Here is a 20,526-nt window from a genome sequence, read left to right as displayed (position 1 = left end):
TTATTGTCATACAGCTGTATTTAATGCCTGGTTTGGTTGTGTTTTGATTCCTATAAGCCAGGCGATTGAATTTTTAGGTTCTGTTGGCCGTAATCTTCACTTTTGGCTAGGTTTGATTGGATTTTGTCCTTTTGCAATAGTTTTAGCTATCTCTACACTACGTGTGAACTCCAATCAATACAATGTGTGTTGTGCTTTGGCTATACTTTCTCTCTCTTCCTCTTCTTGTCCTTTATTTTCTCTGCCTATCCTGTCTAGATGGCTTCCTCCCTACTATTCTACTAATAACAAATTACACGGCCTTGATTATCTAACATGGAGTGCAATTATGAAAGTATGGTTTGTGCAAAAGCAGTTATGGTACATTGTTTTTGGAGCTTTTGAGCATTCTAAATGTCCCACTCCTCTTCCTATTGATTTCAATGAGGACAACTATGAAAAAGTTGTATTCACATGAGATAACGATGATACCCATGCATATTTTGCTCTTCTTCACTCTATCTCTAAAGAAGTTCTTCCAATAATAACCTCCTGCAAGACTGCTTTAGCGATATGGGCAAAGCTTCAAATATTGTATGAGGCTCCCCTGACTATGCATACAATTACCCTTTATGGACAACTCCAGCAGATGAAGTTTGGGTCGAACGATACTACTTAGTCATTCTTGCTTTGTGTTACGCAAGTACAAGATCAACTTCGACACATGTAGTCCACACTTCCAAAAGCTTATCTTGTGGGGACTGTGCTCTACAAGCTCTCTCTGGAGTTTAATGGAGCGGCCAATGCTTTGCGAACCTAGACATCATTAGCACTAGTAAATATTACACGTATGCCCTCAATGTTGCTTGAGCATGAGGCGTCTTTACGATTATAGGGGTGGCTTCCATCACAATATGATGGCTCTAGGGAGGCCTTTGCAACTTCAAAGAGGGTTGATAAGAAGCAAAAATTGAAGGCCCAATGCTATCATTGTGATAATAATGGAAATTTGCAATTGCAAACAATTAGCAACTTTAAGAAAGAAGAAGGAGAAGAAATAGCAGCAGAATATAGACTCCTCCGTCGAGTCATTCACCTCCTCCAATCATCTTCTTCATATCAAGGAAAGATCTTGGCAACCCCTTCGTCTTCTACTTTCTAGTGCAAGTGATGCAATCATCCCTCATGACTCTCTAGTGCCAAGGAGGGAGTGTGAGGGGGTGATGAGATAGGGCAAGTAGACCTCATCTATACAGATATACAAGTGCACAAGTTTCAGAGAGAGACTTCCTAAATGTATCGCTTGAAGTCTAGCAAGTTTACATGAGTAACACTTTAGTGGTCTTGGCCAAAGACGGAGAATCCACATTTATGCATACTCCAAGGCATTTTTGATAGGATGGTCATATATGCTATTGCGAGGCATTAATGATAATAGACACAAAGAGGTGCTGTGATTTTTCTCTATTTTCAGTGTCTAGTATGATTAACATCAACAATCACGTTCCCTCCAAGGCACCTTGGTGATGGCTTGATCACCCATTGCCTGGGTATCCATGGTCCTATTCTAGTGATCTTTGTATGGACTATGATGACTCATTATCATTGTATCATTGTATTGTATTAAATCACCCATAATTTGAGAGGAGGGTTAGCAATATGGTCAATTCATGTGTGAGTTTGGGCTGTACCAAACATTCTGGTATTATTTAGGTATTTTTTTAGTGGTCGCATTAGTGATTATTTTGGCATTTATTGCTGGCCGACCTGATGTATTATTTGTATTCTGTTCTACCTATTTGTTTGGCCTCCTCCACATTCTATCATTCATCACTTGTAGATCCACTCCATGCCTTGTGGAGAGAGGGAGCCTATGCCAATGTCCACTAGGCCAGTGACTCAATGTTGTATGTGAATGTCTCATGTTTGTTATATGGGTTCCATTACCTAAGCACATCTCTATGTTCTCCTTTGCAGTTTCTTGTGATTTCTCTTTCCTCTCGTGTCTTGTGTTCAGCAGTTTATTTCAGCATTCTTTCATGCTTCCATTGTTGCATCCACTTCTGATAGTAAACTCCCCCCCAATTGTCACTACACATCCTCCTAACCATCTAGAAGTCTTAGTTCCACCTTAGGGATCCACTCCATAAACTTCTCATAGGTTTCAGACATTTGGCTAAGAAATAGACCCAATACTTATGAGAAGCATCATCAACCAAGAATAAACCACGAGAAGCAAATACTTTCTCCAAACTTATGAATGACCACAAGTTTTTCTACAATTTGCAATGTCATTCTGAATATCAGCCTTGGCAAATCAATCTATTAAGAAAATATTTGTGTTTCAATTTGTGCCAGCATATTAAAAGACTGCCCCATGCTGTAGCTTCAGAACCTGAAGCATTGTGATCCAAGACAAGCATAATTTTGAACATTTTCCACGCAAGATAATGTGGAGAAATAAGCCTCGGTATAAACTCAAGACATGTACTTTGGAGTTCACCAAGGACAAATTAGTTGGCAACCAAATGCGATACACTACATCTGTATTATTTCTCCACTCTATAGATAGTGGTCACTAAGTCTGCTTGTGGAACATAGCCTTCATCTTTCTTCATTGACCTGCCCATTCTACAAAGTTTGGTATCAGTTGAACAGCATGCCAGACGATTTCCTTCGTTTGCCACTATGAACTGATGCACCTTGTCCCTTACTTCAACCCAAGCTTTGCCAGGCATCTTATTTGCACCTGCAGACTTCTGTAGCTTTAGAACTCTGTTAGAGTCTTCCCACTCATGCGAATCAACATGCATGTTCAGCATAAGGACATACCCAGATGCATCATCAGGGTCCAATTCCACTGCTTCATGAAAGCATCTTTCTCCTAACTCTCTGTTGCCATAACGTTTGCAGCAGGTGAGCAAAGATCTCCAAAGGATAATGTCAGGTGAGATTGGCATGGTCTGAAGTATAGCTTCAGCTTCACTCAACTGCCCTGCACGACTTAAGGAATCCACCAGGCAGCCAAAGTGTTCAAGGTTTAGAACAATTCCATAGGCTTCTCTCATCATCTTTAAAATATCATGCCCTACCTTGCTTAGGCCAGCCTGTCCACAAGAATTGAGTATATTAGTGAATGTTGTCTCTCTAGGCTTGAAGCCATGTCTTAGCATGTCTTCAACATATCGCCAAGCCAATTCACAGCTTCCAAGAGAAGCATAACCAGCAATAATTGCCCCCCATGTCACTGCATCTCGGTCAGGCAGCCTCTCAAAAACATTAGATGCATCTTTGAGGCTTCCACAATTTCTATACATGTCAAGAAGGGTGCTCCCAATTGCCACGTCTGATTCAAGCCCACATCTCATAATCCGATCATGTACAAGCTTACCCTGCTCAGTGGCTCCTACCATACTACATGCTTTCACAACAGATAATAAAGTTGCCCGGTTCGAAAGTACACCTTTTTGTTCCATCTCTTCAAAAATCTCCAGAGCACCAAACCAATCCCCCTGTATGATATAACCCGAAATCAATGCCCCCCATGACACAATATCAGGTTGGGGCATACCATCAAACATTTTTCGTGCTTCTTTCAAGCAGCCACATTTGGCATACATATCAACAAGAGCCCCAGCAGTTATAACGTTTGATTTGAGTTGATTTCTTATAAAAATATCATGTGCGAGACTCCCATGTTTCATGTCACATATGCCACCACATGCTTGAAAAACCGAAGAAAAGGTGAAAGCATTTGGAACAATGCCTTCTTGAAGCATATTTTCAAAAAGTTTAAGGGCCAGAAAACCATGCCCATTCGATGCATATCCTGAGATCATGGCAGTCCATGATACAACATTCTGATTAGCCATGTGATCAAATACCTTACAAGCTTCTTCGAGGGATTGGCATTTAGCATACATATCCAGTAAAGCGTTTCCAATAGTTTCATCAAATATGAGGCCACAATCGACGATCTCTTCATGCAATAACCTACCAAAATCCACTGACCCAGACATGCCGCATGCTTTCAAAGCCAACAAATACGTTACTTTGTCAGGCTTAGCTCGAGCTATCTTCATGTCATCAAACAACTCTAGGGCCCTGCGACCCTGTCCGTTCCTTACATGTACTGAGATAATCGAATTCCATGTGAGCACGGAAGGCTTCGAGACCCTGCAGAAGATGTCGGTCGCTGGTTCTAGACAACCACATGACCCAAACAATCGAATGAAGTTGTCTGCTAAGAAGTTGCTTGATGCAAGGTTAGTGCTGACAACCAATTGATACAAGCGTCTGGCAGCAGGTAGATTCTTCTGGGTGGCTGCAGCCTGAAGGACATGGTAAACCGAGTCACTAGTGAGAGGGCTTCCTCTTTGCCTTTGGGTTTCTAGAGTCCGGAGGGCGTCCTCCATGCCAGCCTCGCTGAATTCCCTCTTGGCTTTGCGCTTTTTGGAAACTCCCCCATCGATCGCCATGACAGAATGGAATTGAGCCAAACAAGAAGCAGACGGTAATCCTGTGGCCCGTTTGGAACAGAGCATCTGATCTGTGCTGTACCCAGCTACTATGGAAGAGCAACCATCAACTTCTTAAAACCCATGGTGTCGCAGGATCGCAGTAGTATCGTCACCCTCCCTCCATCTCTCTCTCTCTCTCTCTCTCTCTCTCTCTCTCTCATTCATGGGAGTTGGGCTCTCTGCCAGGTGATCACTACACGAGATGACATAGGATGGACACCTGAAGAGCTGAAATATAGTACACATAGAATGGTGGTTTGTAAAGCCAAATGGATCCATAGTGAGAGACTCGGGCTCCATTACAACCCCATTACAGTACAACATGTATGCGCCTAGGATGCAAGAGTTGCACACAGGCATCACTAGGATAGACATTACGAGATAGAGAACATGTATCTCACAATCACTAGTAACCACCTCTTAGCAGAAACAAAGATGACCTTTTACAAGGAATCACCTTGTCCATCTTCCAATTGTCTACTCATTATGGCTTCATTGTCAAACCAAGCTAAATGGATGTGCATTTGTCCCTTTGAGGATGAGATATGCCACAAATTAAATCTATTAAAAAACTTTGTTTGATTAAGTATAGCAGTATCCCACATATTCGCACATGTGAGACTACTAGAGAAGGCAAATATCATTATTGATCTTGTATGGGATGTAGAATGAGCATTTAATGTACAGTGTTGTTATATGGCCCGTCTTTGCACAATATGTGCATGTCAATGGTAGATGTACATGTTTGATACTTTGATGATGGACCTCAACAGCAATACCCTTGCAAGGCCACCATTTTTAGATCATCTAGTTTGGTATTTATTTAACTCAAGCATATACCATGTTTTGAAATAAATATGTAAAGTTTTGCAATAGTCGCTTGATAAAGGTCTACCTTCTATATCCTTGGGCACTAGAATCATATTGACAAAGTGCAAAAGGGTCTACAAACCAAATCATTCATGAAACCTTTCAAATTTGAGGAGGAAAAGAGAAGAAGACACATCAAGTGCACGTGCATGCATGCATTTGTGTGCACGTGCGTGTATACACACACACACATCGAGGAGGAGGAGGAGGAGGAGGAGGAGGAGGAGCAGCAGCAGAAGAAGAAGAAGAAGAAGAAGAAGAAGAAGAAGAAGAAGAAGAAGAAGAAGAAGTAGTAGTAGTAGTAGTAGTAGTAGTAGTGGTAGTGGTAGTGGTAGTGGTAGTGGTAGTGGTAGTGGTAGTGGTAGTAGCAGTAGCTAGTAGGCATGAGAGAGAGAGAATAATAATAATACTAAGAGACATTAGAAAATTTTATTAAAATATGCCACATTATAATTTATGTCGGTATACATTTACATTTATGTTAATAGGGCTTAACAACCTATATTGCCTTCCTCGCATTTGTAACATGCTTCACACACCAATGTGATACTGCTAGATCACAATCTCACACATTGTCCAAATTCTCCACTACAATTAAAGGTATCATGTGTCTATTCAACTTTGTGACCCTACCATCAACCATTAGGCTTAAATTGTTTTTTCATAACTTGCACTAGGTGCTCCGCACCTAGCCTCAACCCGGCACTACGTGCCAGCTTTCTCCCGGCGCTTCGCGTCGAAATGTGAAGCACAAATGTTTTAATTTGTTCACACATTCTTCCACTTAGTAATGAATCAAATAGTCTTTCAATCTTTAAACTTCATTATAAAATCTAACAATTCAATACAATAACATTGATTATCTCAACCATAATAATTGGAAAAGATAACTGAAGCAAAAGTAATTTTTAAATATCACTGAAAGAATTCTAACTATAACAACAGGTAAATGGAAAAAAAAGTATATAATGTTTTCAAAAAGATAATCGTACTGTCGAAAATCAACTATTGAAAGGAAAGCTTTCTCTTCTTGGATGAATTATCAACAGTGGATCTAGCATGGAGAACATGTGTGGGGGAAGCTGTGACACGCCTCGCCCCAGATTGTGCTGCAACATCTAAAAACGAAAAAAAAAGACTTTAGAAATAACAATATTAAATTTATAAAGCAAAACATTAATGAAAATGGTAAGTAAGAATTACCTGGGGACGTGATATAATTAGCTCTAACATTAGTAGAGCAGTCGGCGGAATTTGGATGAAACTGATGCAAAGTTACAAAACATGATAAATCTTGAAACTCCCATTTACTTCAGTCATTTGGTATGTGTCTAGTGCGGAACCGAGATATGAAGTACTCAACATTTGTTTGTCCAACATAGTAGCATTGGATCCATCCAAAATATAAAATTTCTACATATAAAGGAGTGTTTCCATTAGTAAATCCATCATTGGGTAATCTTTCGATTACCCTAGCCAAAGTTCTATGGATAATATCATCTGTAGCAATAGTTCACAATGCTTCTTAAAGTCTCATTTGATAAGGAGAGGCATGATAATATTTGAACACTGTTTGGGCCATCTATTAATAAAATTTAGAAAACATAAAAATTAGTAATATTGATCAAATTTTGAAAAAGAAAAAAAATGAGTTTACAATATTGAAATTAGAAGACCAATTTAAAAGAGAAAAAGAGTTTGTAATGCATATTGTATAAATATTGTATAAAAGAACTTTATACATGATAATTTCTCAAAACTTACTTTTTTATAAATGCAAAAAAAAATCATAGAAAATAAGTCAAACATGGTTTTATTCAAGGAATATAATATTTTAAAAAAACATGAGAGATTAAAACATTTCATTTTTTGTTAAAGGAAAAAAGTTGAACTTACTTTTCTTTGAAGACCTTAATACTTAAAAAGAACAAGAGACAGTAAAATAGTTCATTTCTTGATAATATATGATAAAAAAAGAATAAATAAACTTTGATGATATCACACCAAAAATATTATGCAAATATAATATGAGAAAAAAAAACATTACAGTCATGATAGAAAGTTCAAATAACTTTTTATGGTAGAAATAATTTAAACACTATGTTCTCATATAGTAAAACAAACATACATTTAACTCTACATAAAATCATGAATATCTATTCATATATGAGAGATATGATTAAAACATTAAAGTATTAAATCAAAGAAAATAAGTCAAACTTGCTTTTCATCGATGAAGAACTCACTACTGAAAAAGAGCATAAGAAAGTACAACACTACATTTTATAGATATGTGAACAAAGAAGAAAAAAAGGCTTTGATTGTATTGAAATAAAAATATTATGCAAATATAATATGGGAGAACAAAGATTACACTTGTGAAAAAATAGAGGTTACAATACTTTTTGTAAAACTTCTTTATATACAATATTGATGGTACCATTTACCATGTCCTCTTCCTCATCAATCAAGACTTTTAATTTGTCCGGAGACTTTACTCTTGAGAAAGCAACATAGAGTTGACCATGAATAAAAACTGGGGTTTTTAGATATATCCCCAAACATGATAACGTTTGGCCTTGAGATTTGTTGATTGTCATTGCAAACGCCAAACGGACTGGGAATTGCAAGCGTTTCATTGAGAAAGGAAGTTCCAGTGTAGTTGGGATGAAAGTTATCCTCGGGATAAAAACTCTGTCACCAATATTGGTCCCTGTTGTCAAAATTTTGGGAGAGAAGGAAGGAGTCTCACTTGCAGCTTTTTTGCTTGCACAATGGGGGAATACACACATAGGTGGAGGTTGAAAACAGTTTTCCTCTTCTTAGTTGTGTAAGCCAAAATAACTCTAGTACATAGAAATAGAAGAACCCTATATATGGGTCTCAAACTAAACTCAACTAACTAAGGTGGCATACTAAACTGAGCCACGAACTAGAGTAGATAAGGATAGCTGTCATCTAGCTATTATTCATGGGCTGTGTACCAACCGCGTCTACAGCTAACAAGTCGGTGACATAAATGCACAACAGTCACCCTGGCATATCACGAGTGGAGCTCGATATCTCAACACTCCCCCTCGAGCTCAATTCCAATTCCTGCACACCAAGCAAGTCTCTGAACTTACGCAGCTTCTCTGTGCCCAATGCCTTCGTAAATATGTCAGCTACCTGATCCTCTGTGTTGACATAAACTAGATCAATAAGACTTAGTGAAACCCTCTCCCGTACATAGTGATAGTGCACCTCAATGTGCTTTGTTCTAGCATGATAGAGTGGATCATTTGCCAAGTGTATACTACTCATGTTGTCACAATAAATGACAACTGGTCCATCTGTAGATTGATGCATATCATAAAGTAGCTTATGCAACCAAGCTACCTCACATGCAGCTATTGCTGCACCCCTGTACTCAGCCTCTGTACTCGACAAGGCAATTGTAGGCTGTTTCTTGCTGCTCCAAGTGACTGTAGTACTCCCAAAAGAGAACACATATCCACTGGTAGATCGTTTATCAGAAATACTACCAGCCCAATCAACATCAGTGTATCCATGCAACTGTATCTGAATCCCAGTCTCATAAAATAGTCCATATTGCAATGTGGACTTCACATACCTGAGTATGCGTCTAGCCGCATCCAAATGCAGTTTCCTTGGAGCCTGCATAAACTGACTTACCAATCCAACAGCATAGCTCAAATCTGGCCTGGTAATAGTCATATAAATCAAACTTCCTACTATGCGTCTGTATATAGTAGGGTCTTCCAGAAGCTCACCTGCATTTGCGCTCAACTTCACATTCTGCTCAAAGGAACTGAAATAGGCTTACAACCTGTCATCCCATATTTGGACAGCATGTCCAATCCATACTGCCTCTGCAAGAGCCGTATCCCACTTGGTGATCTAATCACCTCAATGCCCAAGAAATAACGCAGCTCTCCCAAATCCTTCATCTCAAACTTCTGCTTCAATAGCATTTTCACATGAAGGATATCTTCATCACTGTCATCTGTCATAATCAAATCATCAACATAAATGACAAGTAGCATAATACATTTCTTTGTTTTTCTCACATAAAGTGAGAAATCTACCTTGGAAATCTGAAAGCCAATAGTGACAAGATACTGTTCTATCTTGTCAGACCATGCTCTAGGTGCTTGCTTCAAGCCATACAATGCTTTCTTCAACCTACAAACAAACTCAAGATGAACAGCATGCACATAACTTGGTGGCTGCTCCATATATATCTCTTCTTGCAAATCACCATGCAAGAAGGCATTCTTTACATCCATCTGATGTAAAGACCATTCCTTTGATGTAGCCATAGCAATGACTGCACTTACGGTTGCCATCCTTGCAACCGGACTGAATGTTTCTTCATAATCAATACCATATGTTTGTGCATACCCCTTAACTACTAATCTTACCCTGTATCTGTTCATAGAACCATCTGCATTGTGCTTCACCTTATAAATCCACTTACAACCAATTGCATTCTTATCTTTAGGCAAATGTACAAATTCCCATGTAGCATTTGCTTCCAAAGCATCCATTTCTTCATCCATGGCTTTCTCCCATTTTTCTTTTCCCATGGCTTGCTCAAAAGAAGTGGGTTCTGGTTCCCATATCACTTTGACCATGTAGGCATAGTGAATGGTTGTAAATCCATCATATTTCAACCTATCCATAGGATACCTAGCTCTGGTAGACCTGCGCAAAGTAGGTTCACTCCTAGGTGCTCTCAAAACATCCCCGGTCTTCCTTACTTCAAGTGTGACAATAGAAGGAATACCCAACTCATCATCAATGCTCTGTTCTGAGCCACTGGATTCACCATCCACATAAGAGTGACCTGCATTCACATCAAACATGGGCTGATCTACCTTTTCTTTTCCTTTTCGTGATACCTGCATACCATTATCTGCATTGCTTTGAGAAGATTCTCCTGATCTCAATTTACCTGTCCATGGCAAAGAATGTGAACCACTGCTAGAGGACGCTCCAGGTTCACTAATATCTTGTGACTGTTGCTGTGAATTCTGTGCAGCATTACCATTTTGTGCATCTACATTATCAATCACATTTACTAGTTTATACCAGCTACTCATCTCATCAAAGACAACATCTCTGCTTACTATAAACTTACGAGTAGAAGGGTTATAGCATCTATACCCTTTTTGCTACAGAGAGTAACCAATAAAGATGCACTTCTCAGCTTTTGGATCCAACTTGGATCTCAACTCATCTGACACATGAACATAGGCAATGCAACAAAAAAATTTCAAATGAGAAATATCTGGTTTCCTACCAGTATACCTCTCCTCTGGAGTCATGCCATGTATTGCTGCAGTGGGAGTCATGTTCATTATGTAGACTACTGTAGCAACTGCCTCAGCCTAGTAAAAATTTGGTAGGTCTTTTTCATTGAGCATGGCACGAGGTACCTCTCCAATATGCCTGTTTTTTCTTTATGCAATTCTATTTTGCTGTGGGGTATAACTGCATGAATATTGTTGCTTTATGCCATGCTCCTGCAAGAACCTTGCAAACTCATTTGAGAGGTATTCTCCCCCTCCATCTGACCTTAGGCATTTTATTTGCAGGCCTGTTTCTTTTTCAACCATAGCTTTAAGAGTTTTGAAATGCCCAAAAACTTCACTTTTCTTTTTCATAAAATACATCCAAACTTTTCTGCTATAGTCATCAATAAAAGTGACAAAATAATGAAGCCTCCAAGAGATGCAGCTTTAGTAGTCCGCACATCAAAGTGGATTAATTCCAATGGCTTCTTACTCTCTTGAACATGTCTAGGAAATGGTTTCCTTGCCTGTTTTCCAAATTGACAGGCTTCAAATACCTTATACATTTTTGCAACCTTGAATTTAGGCAATCATGCAACAATATTTTAGGCTTGCATTGATTTAAGTCGCTGTACATTAACATGACCAATGTGTTTATGACAGATATCAATATCTGCAACTACTCTAGTCCCATGTGCAAACATTGCTGCACTCAATTCAGGCATGTCTGCATCCAATGTAAACATTCTGCCCTTCTTCTTTCCTTTTGCTATCAAGCGACCTTTATTTTTCATATCCTCAACAAAGCATCCATGAGGATTAAATCTGACCTGTAAGCCCTGCTCAACCATTTGACCAACAGAAACCAGATTCTTGGTGATATTCGGGAGATGAAATACATCGGACAGGTATTTCTTTTTCCCATCCTGCATAGACAAAGGAATTTTTCCAATCTGCACAATAGGATGTACAGTATCATCACCAGTCTCCACAAATCCTGGTTTTTCCATTTTTCTTGCATCCTCCATCCATTCTGCATGACCTATCATGTGGTTTGATGCACCTGAGTCAACATACCATACATCATTGCTTTCTTCTGCACTTGTCACAGAATTGTTTATGTGTTGCACCATAAACAAATTCTCATTTCTGTCATCACCCTGTCTACTAGAAGATGCATAATTCCATTGTTGCAATTTTCCATTCATGATGTCATTCTGCTTTTTATAGCAATCTTTAGCCATATGACCCATTTTACCACAGTAGTAGCATTCAACATTGCTGTTTTGCATTTTGGCCTCTTTGCCATCCACCATGACCTCTTTGGCTCCCCCTGCCTCTAGAGTTACCACGTCCTCCTCCATAGGACTGGTTTTCTTGAGTTTGTTGTATATTTTGATTTCTACCACGGCCTCCAGATCGGCCTCCTCTACCTCTTCCAGCATTTGAGTAGAAGACAGCTTCTTTTGAAGTTCCTCCTGAATAAGATGCACCACCATTTCTCTGCTCCTCAAAAATTAGAAGAGCAATCAACTCCTCAAAATCAGGAAATCTTTCACGGACGGAAATGGATGTTTAGAACTGTGCATAATCCTTTCCTAGACCATTCAAGGTCACAGAAACTAAATCATCATCTTCCACTGGCGACCCAATGGAAGCAAGTGCATCTGCAATCTTCTTCACCTTCATGTGGTAGTCATTGATGCTCATATTTTCTCTTTGCACATTGTGCAACTCTTGCTTGAGCTGCATTTTCTTGGCTTGCGTATTTGTGTTATACATTTTTGACAAAGTATCCCATGCCTCTTTTGGTGTACTTGCATCTTGAATATGCATAATCATAGAGTCTGAAATGCTGATAGACAGCCAGTACATAACTTTCCTGGCTCTCTCATGCCATGCTTTAAATGCCTGCATTTGTTGTTGATTGGGAACATCAGGAAGAACTGGTTCTTCTTCATTTCCTACAACGAATTCCCAATATCCTTTTCCCATAAGGAAATTCGTCATTCTAAACTTCCATGCTTGGAAGTTGTTCTTGTTAAGCTTTTCAGTGACAATCTGTAAAAGAGAATCAAACGCCATTACAGAACACTGCAAAAAATTCTGTCACTACAAAGAACACAGCTTCAGCCTCACAAGAGAAAATCTGCAAAACTGACGAAAGTGGTATTTGACCACACAATCACTTCCTAGTGACGATTTTGCATCAATAGGTAACAAGGATGATTCTGTAACTCCCAATGACTCTGCGCACAGGCATACAATGCAATTTCTACAGTAACTTTTCACCGATCTGTAGAACAGTGGTTGCATAGCATAAAACTGGGCCTTTTCTTGAGTGCGTGCAAAAAACTTCCGCCTCCAAAACAGGCCCCGAAATGGCCTCAAATAAAAAAAAAGAGCAACCAAGGGCTAAAGCCCCCACCCGCAGCATATACTGCTCTCTTGCTACACCTCGAAGGGCGTCTCAATCTGAGACAATGCACTCTTGCACTTCCCGGCTGTGCTACCTCTGCAGAGACTTGCTCCCAAAACAGAAAAATGAAAGCAACAGTGGTCCTCTTACCAGAACACCGTGAGCTTGGCTTGCTTTCTTGAGCTCCTTACCACGAACAAGGCTTTGATACCATGTTAGAATTTTGGGAGAGAAGAAAGGAGTCTCACTTGTAGCTTTCTTGCTTGCACAATGGGGGAATACACACAGAGGTGGAGGTTGAAAACAGTTTTCCTCTTCTTAGTTGTGTAAGCCAAAAGAACTCTAGTACATAGAAATAGAAGAACCCTATATATGGGTCTCAAACCAAACTCAACTAACTAAGGTGGCATACTAACTGAGCCACGAACTAGAGTAGATAAGGATAGCTGTCATCTAGCTATCATTCATGGGCGGTGTACCAACTGCGTCTGCAGCTAACAAGTCGGTGACATAAATGCACAATGGTCACCCCGGCATATCACGAGTGGAGCTCGATATCTCAACACCTGTAATTATCTCTGCATCAATGACCTTGTTATTGAAAGCCTTGCATACCAGCCTAGTACCATTGCATAAATCTTTAAAATGATTTAAGTTCCTGAGCAATATTATTGGAGCATTTACTTTGAGCAGCAAGATATGAGGAGGAATACCTCCACCAAGGTCAAGGGAATTTAGATATTCCACAGAATAGAGGAATGAGTTCTCCTCAGTTCTATCCACAGAATCAGCATTGTAGTATTGTTTAACCTCTCCCAGCATCAGCTGCAATGCATGATTGTTTATCATTTCCACATCATTGTTTCGAGGTGCAAGAATGGCACGTCCACTAAAGAACATTTTGTAATCAATTACAAAATTCATTTCACAATAGACAAAATTGATCAAGTCTTGCATAGATCCTCCCTTTAACGACAATACAGGTGGAATTTGCAATATATTATTGGTATGTGTCAAATCTTTTCCATCTCCAATGTCTTGCAACCATGCAACAAACTGATCCTGATCTAATGCGACCCGCATATTCTGTGTAAGTTTCAAAACATTGAAATATTGCCACAAATTGGAACAACATATAGCAGCACCGACAATATCCTCACGGGTACCCTTTGGTACAACAGGTAATATTTGCCTAAAATCTCCACCTGGTAGAATAACTTTACCACTAAATGGCATATCACACTGCATTATAAGTTCTGTCCAGTGCCTCAAAGGTATTACGATGCAACATAGGAGCTTCATCCCACAAAATAAGACTTGCCTCTTTTAACAATGCTGCAAGGTGACTTTGAATATGTATATTGCATGTAGAATTATTATCTGCTTGCAATGGAATTTTGAACTTTGCATGGGCAGTACGACCATGTGGCAAAAGCAATGCAGCAATACCAGAGGATGCTGTAGCTATGGCAATGCGACCTTGACTTCGAAGCTTTGCAAGCAAACATTTGTATAGGAATGTTTTTCCAGAACCGCCTGGGCCATCTAAGAAAAATGGTTTACCCAAACCACTATCAATAGCATTCATTATTGCCATAAAACAATTTCTTTGTCCATCATTCAACATAGCTTGCATTGTTAAGAAGGTATTCTCTTGTTCTACCTTATCATATAGTTGTTCATCAAGGATCAAAGGATTTGTGTACTCTTGCATTGTCACCTCAAGCAATCCATGATACTTTGCCAAATTGCATCCATGTTGATCTAAAAGTTTTTGAATATGCATCAACGCATGATTATTGGCCTCATCTTGCATATCAACATTTCGCCTATTTTGCAAGGAGAGTCAATGTTTTATATCCTCTGTTAGTGGAACTAAGAACTCTTCCCATAGAGCCCCAGGTCGGGCAGGCGAACAAAATACCAAGATAGATGCAAACAAATTTCTTAATTGAGCACCGGTTTGCATCAACGCAGATTCACGCAAATACATTTGCCATTCATCATCTGTTTCCAACATTCCTTTTGCAATGCAAGCCTCCTTAAAAGTTGAATATACCACATTATCAACCATACGCAATGCCTCAAAGGATGTGCACCCCTTGCATACAGTGAGTAGTAGGCGCAAATAGTATTTTTCTCCACACGTAGGTGAAACAAAGTATATTCGACCACATGTGTTTCCTTGCTTTCTCTTTGTCCACCTTTTTTTGTGTGCATTCCAAACCCAAAACATTGGAAAGTCTTGATAGAGAACTGTTTTAGTGTTAGGGTGCAAACGATTGCATGTAAACCATTCTGTGAGAGTTGTTTTTTGAGCATTTTCATTTTGCACCACATCAAAAATGTTATCAGAGTCACGAAAGGAAACAGTATTCTCTCCAGGTAAATGTATTTGCAATAGTTGAATATCGGGTTTCTCATCATGAAGTTTGAATTCAAATATTCACCAACATGCTTCAGAAGCTGAAATATATCGTGCATCTAAGTACCTCTCAATCTCATCAATATTTTGTGCATCAATATTTTCTGTGTCAATATCATTGGATCTGGAACCACGCGTACTTCTAAACTGAATGGTTGCTTGATCATGGCCCTTATATACATATTTATATAAATATTTAACAGCTGCAATTGTCGAGCAAACCTCAACATTTATGTGAGCACTATACTTGGAACTCAAATAAGGATTGTAAGGCACTATCCATCGGTTATCTAGGAGGTTACCATTAGCATTATGAGTCCTTCCATACTCTCGACGTCTATATAAAGGATAACCAGTTTTATCAACTGTAGTTGTATGTATAAACTTTTTTGGATAATCCTTTATACACTTTCCGTCCACCATGCAAGCACTTTTTTGATTGAACTCACCACACTGACCATGTATGTTACATTTAGTAATAATTCGATACAAATCCGAAAACCTTTCCTTATCAGGTAGCTCAACGCAAACGAGTCTATCATAATGACATGCTTCTAGTGGCTTAAAGCGTGGTTCTAATATCAAGAGCGTATGTGAATGAGGTAAGCCTCTCTTTTGGAATTCTATGATGGACACATATCCAGCAACTTTACCAAACAACTCCTTTTTCACTATCGACTGCATCATGTCCTTATGTTTCAAATGAAAAACTCTAGCAGTTAAATCTGGTTGATCATGTGCAGTTTGACCAGGCAATAAAGCATCTGTAATTTCAGACCACTTAGGATTGCATGTCATGGTGATAAACAAATCAGGTTTGCCTTTGCTATGCACAATTGCCATAGCATCTTGATATAATTGGTACATGAATCTTGGTCCACCTGTAAAGCTAGATGGCAATACTATTCTCCTGCCCACACCAATCCCAGCGATAGTAGTATCAACTGCATCTGAACCATTGACCATATCAGCCAATCCCCTATACATTTCAACTTGCAATGTTGCTTGATTACGATGACACCAAGCCAATCTACATTGTTCAATGCTACAATAAGCATCGACAATGTATTGTTGTAGCAAGCGACTACCACGCAAAAGACATGCATTAGTATCATCTCGAATCTGAAGTCGAAAAGCGTAATACTGCATTTGAGTGACACAATCTTTATTTGCAAGATTATTGGCATTAATATGAGCATCCATAAATGCATATGGAACTTTAGTATGCCATCCATCCTCTCCATTTGGAAAAAGAAGAACATATAACAGTGGCATATATGCCTTGTGTAAGTTAGAAATATAAATTAAATGGCCTTGTCGTGTGCAAACTTGAATGCTACGATGATCAAGTGTATCATCATCACCTTATCCATGCATGATCGCAGCAACCTCACTTGCAATGGGAATTGAATATCGTCTAGAGGTGGATCGATTTTGAAAAATGGACATTCTTATTTCTACTAATGGATTGCATTGCAAGCTTGCACCAACTGCTATAAAGGCCTATGTGTAAGCATTGTGATCATGCATCATTTGTTGAAGCTCTTGTAGTAAGTCTGGCAAAAGCCCAAGTAAAACCCCCATGCGATTCAATAACTCATGATTAGTGTCATAAATATAAAGTTGTGCAAACTTTGGTATTTGTTGTCCGTCCTCACTTGGCAATAGGGAACCCATCCGGTGATATATTGATCCATGAACTCGAAAAGTATAACCATTTCCATTTTGAGGCAAAAGCTCATCAATTTTTGCACCCATTGAAACAAAAGCCAATGCGCTATTGCAAGCACGTATATTTTTTTTGAACTCTCTACTTTGTGGATGTGTGCCATCAAGCAAATTACATAGAGGTTGTGGTGGCTGCTGTAGAGGTGGTAAAATTACTTTCCCTTCTCTATAGCAATACTTTCCAATTGAAGTTGTACGCATTGTTTTAGTTTCACCGTAACTTAGCCATGGAATGGTGAAAAACCTTGCAAAGGGTACCAATTGCATGCAAATTTGGTTTTTGGAAGAGCAAAATTGTTACTGATGGATGAATATCCAAATTAGGTGGCATGTCATGGAGAATTGAACAAAATCCACCATTTTGAGGTAGAAATATAGGAGCTTGAATACTGTACTGGTCATGTACCATCTTAGTACTTGCATCTGCATTATGGATAACTTCATTCTCTTCTTGAATAATGCGAGGCAATTGAACATCTAAGGATAGTAATGGTGCACCAGGCATTTGAGCACTTATATCAATTGTATTTGTTGTAGTGTGATGCAATTGTTGTAATTGCGTTCTTGCTCTTGCCCTCTGTCTACGTTCAGCTCTAGTAGCATCAAGCATTTGCCTACAATTTCTTAATCCACCATCTGGATTATTTGTGTTTCCATTTCTTTGTCGACTTGTGCTACGTACCCCCACTCCAAAGGGTAGCAATTCATGGTTGATGGGATCTGAAATGGGCCGGCACTGGCTATGGCACTAGCCGGACCTCATGCTCATAACAGACAAACACACCCTCATAGCCTCCTGGACCAGGAGCGTCTATCTGCTGCTAAAGGACAAACTGCCCTAAAGCCTAATCTATGCGTTTATAGTTTTATAGTTTTGTAGTCCAACGTTTCCCTTTCTATAAACTCCATAGAGGGAGAACCCATACACATTGGCAATAAAGGCCACGATAATCACATATATGGGAGGCAACCTCTCGGTAGAAACACCACGGCCCCACTGCAGCTCTCCTACATCGCATGGATTAGCCCCTTGATGTGCTGCTCAACATATAAAATAAATGAACAAACTCCACTCTTCCATTTTGAATCCAGGAGATATCATGTTTCCTTACTAAATAATCCCAAGAAACGAACGTCTATCCTACGGCTTAGGATGCCTTTCCACACTCAACGTGGGTCATTGTCATTGAAAACAGGTGCTATGTATCCAGGGTTTTTTATTCCGATACCATGGTTTCATGCACATGAAAAGGTGAATGATTCTAAAGTGCTCAAACATCATTTTCAAATCAGCAACGTGCTTGTGCACAACCAGGCTTTCATGCTTATTCACTAACGCATTGCGGCGATGAAATGATAATACCGAGATAACACTCGTGCTACTATCCTCTTAATTAAAATAACACGGACTCTATGTCATGATGTGCATCAGAAAATCAACAACAATCAACACACAAATCACACCATTCAAACCTCCCAACCCCCTACATTTAGATATTACTTTCGTTGCATAGGTGTAAAGGTTCATTTTGTCATATTTTGATGTATAAAAAGCGATAAATCACATACTTTGACAAAAAGATAGGGAAAACTGAGGCTAAACCTAATACTCTTCCACTACCACACATCCACAAACAATCATTATATTTTTCCTTATTTTTCCAAGACGTATTTCTATTTTTCCCCTTATTTTTCCCATTTTCTTGATTTATTTGGCAATAAAATATGCTATTTTCTGGTTTTTCTTTTTCCAATCACTTCAGCACACTAACATTCAATTTATCTTCCATATTCCCCCACGGGAATACTTTTTACCCACCCGAAACGAAAAAACTACCATTTTGTCACTTAAAAATCGCATTTTGGATTTTCAAAAATTAAATAAAGCATGTAAATCATTGCAAAACCAAAATTTTCTGATAAATAGCAATTATCATGATGAAAGAAGCACACAAATAAATTTTCATCCAATAAGAACATAATTATCATCATAAATTATAAAAAATCCTTCATTTTCTTCATAAAAATGGTCATATCGTGTTTTTACGTAACCCAAGGTGCTTTGAATGACTGCATAACCAGCAGACGAAGACTCCATTGCTCTCAATCTAATGCTTACTTCAATCTTCAGCATCTCCATCAATCTCCATCACCATTTCCTTCATTCTCCCTCCCCGATTCCTTCTTCAAGATAGCACACATGAACAACCCATAGAGAAGAGAGAGAGGGAGGAGAGAGAAAGACTAGAATCTATTCTCTTCATCCACACAGCCATTCCTCGCGCGAAGGGAGGCGATATGCTCAGCCTAGAGGGAGAAGTCAAGCCCCAATGTCCATTGCATAGGTTGCTTTCAGCCTGCAAATCCAAGATCCATGGAGGGAAGCAAAAAATGCGCCGTTGTTGTCCATGCCATCTCCTCCAAGATTCTTCATGAAAATTGCATGAAAAATTGAGGGGGGGGGGGGGGGTCCAAGGTCCCAAAGGGCACCCCCCCTTTGGTCCAAGTTGTGGCCACCCTTTCAAATCTTGGCCCATTTGTGGCCTCTTCCTCGTCCGGACTCCGATTCGAGCTCTGAAAAATCCTGCGCATCAAATCTTGGCCCATTTGTGGCCTCTTCCTCATCCGGACTCCGATTCGAGCTCTGAAAAATCCTGCGCATCCGGCTTGACATCCCACACTGACTGGCAGCTCATGGCATCCCGTATTGCAGTCGAAAAAATTATAAAAAATCCACAAGTGTCACTCGGACGCCTTTTAAAAGCCGTCTTTCACTTGGTGCTTAAAATCATCCTAGCTGCAACCGCCGCCTTCGATGTTAAATATTTTTCCCCTAAATTTCGGATTTTTTGGCAAATTTTAGGCACATCCCGGGCTCAAAACTCCGCTCTCATTGGCGACCACGGGATAGGGTGACTCAGCCCGTCAAATTCCACAATAGATCTGCACAAAATAACCAAAGGAAGCATCAAGCTGATACAAAATAGATACATACTAAAACACAGCACAATACTCACCCTACCCCCTGACAAAACCAAGGCATGAAATCCACAAGGAGTAGGCCTAGCATAATCTGATAGAAGGTCCGAAGCTAGTCACTAACCGACTACTCCAACATGGCCAAACGAAAAAGAACTATCAAAGAGGTCACCCTAAGTGGTGGTCTTAACTGCCTACCTAACTAAGGACAACACAACCAGGAGCTCCTACCAGGCGAGGACTCCTGTAGCCTGATCAAGAAGTATTTTCTTTTAACACATTTCTTCTTTTAGGTTTTATATTCTTCAA

General features: G+C 39.4%; 2 protein-coding genes across 2 annotated transcripts; both read right to left on the bottom strand.

Moving 5' to 3' along the window:
• Window positions 1-1,089: 1,089 nt before the first annotated feature.
• On the bottom strand, window positions 1,090-4,894 carry LOC148025699 (pentatricopeptide repeat-containing protein At2g33680-like). The gene has a single exon (XM_087692920.1). The coding sequence runs from the start codon at window positions 4,521-4,523 to the stop codon at window positions 2,529-2,531; it is 1,995 nt and encodes a 664-aa protein (XP_087549046.1). The 5' UTR covers window positions 4,524-4,894; the 3' UTR covers window positions 1,090-2,528.
• A 1,480-nt stretch (window positions 4,895-6,374) lies between these two features.
• Window positions 6,375-14,321, bottom strand: LOC148025698 (uncharacterized). The gene is made up of 3 exons (XM_087692006.1): window positions 13,770-14,321; window positions 6,573-6,633; window positions 6,375-6,487 (listed from the first exon to the last, which is right to left on the bottom strand). Exons 1-3 carry the CDS (start codon window positions 14,319-14,321, stop codon window positions 6,375-6,377), a joined length of 726 nt encoding a protein of 241 aa, XP_087548132.1.
• Between the last annotated feature and the right edge of the window lie 6,205 nt (window positions 14,322-20,526).

The sequence above is a fragment of the Lygodium microphyllum genome, chromosome 14 (assembly GCF_053477565.2).
Source record: "Lygodium microphyllum isolate KBCC chromosome 14, Lygodium_microphyllum_v1.1.10, whole genome shotgun sequence".
Lineage (NCBI taxonomy): Eukaryota > Viridiplantae > Streptophyta > Polypodiopsida > Schizaeales > Lygodiaceae > Lygodium > Lygodium microphyllum.
This window is presented reverse-complemented; position numbering and strand designations above follow the sequence as displayed.

What these genes read in the sequence shown, in the direction of transcription:
- LOC148025698 (XM_087692006.1), bottom strand. Translation starts at nt 14,321, where the DNA reads ATGCCATTTAGTGGTAAAGTTATTCTACCAGGTGGAGATTTTAGGCAA. An exon ending in CTCATATCTTGCTGCTCAAA is followed by an intron (nt 6,634 to 13,769) that starts GTAAATGCTCCA and finishes ACTTTGCATCAG; the next exon opens with TTTCATCCAAATTCCGCCGA. An exon ending in TAATTATATCACGTCCCCAG is followed by an intron (nt 6,488 to 6,572) that starts GTAATTCTTACT and finishes TTTCGTTTTTAG; the next exon opens with ATGTTGCAGCACAATCTGGG.
- LOC148025699 (XM_087692920.1), bottom strand. Translation starts at nt 4,523, where the DNA reads ATGCTCTGTTCCAAACGGGCCACAGGATTACCGTCTGCTTCTTGTTTG.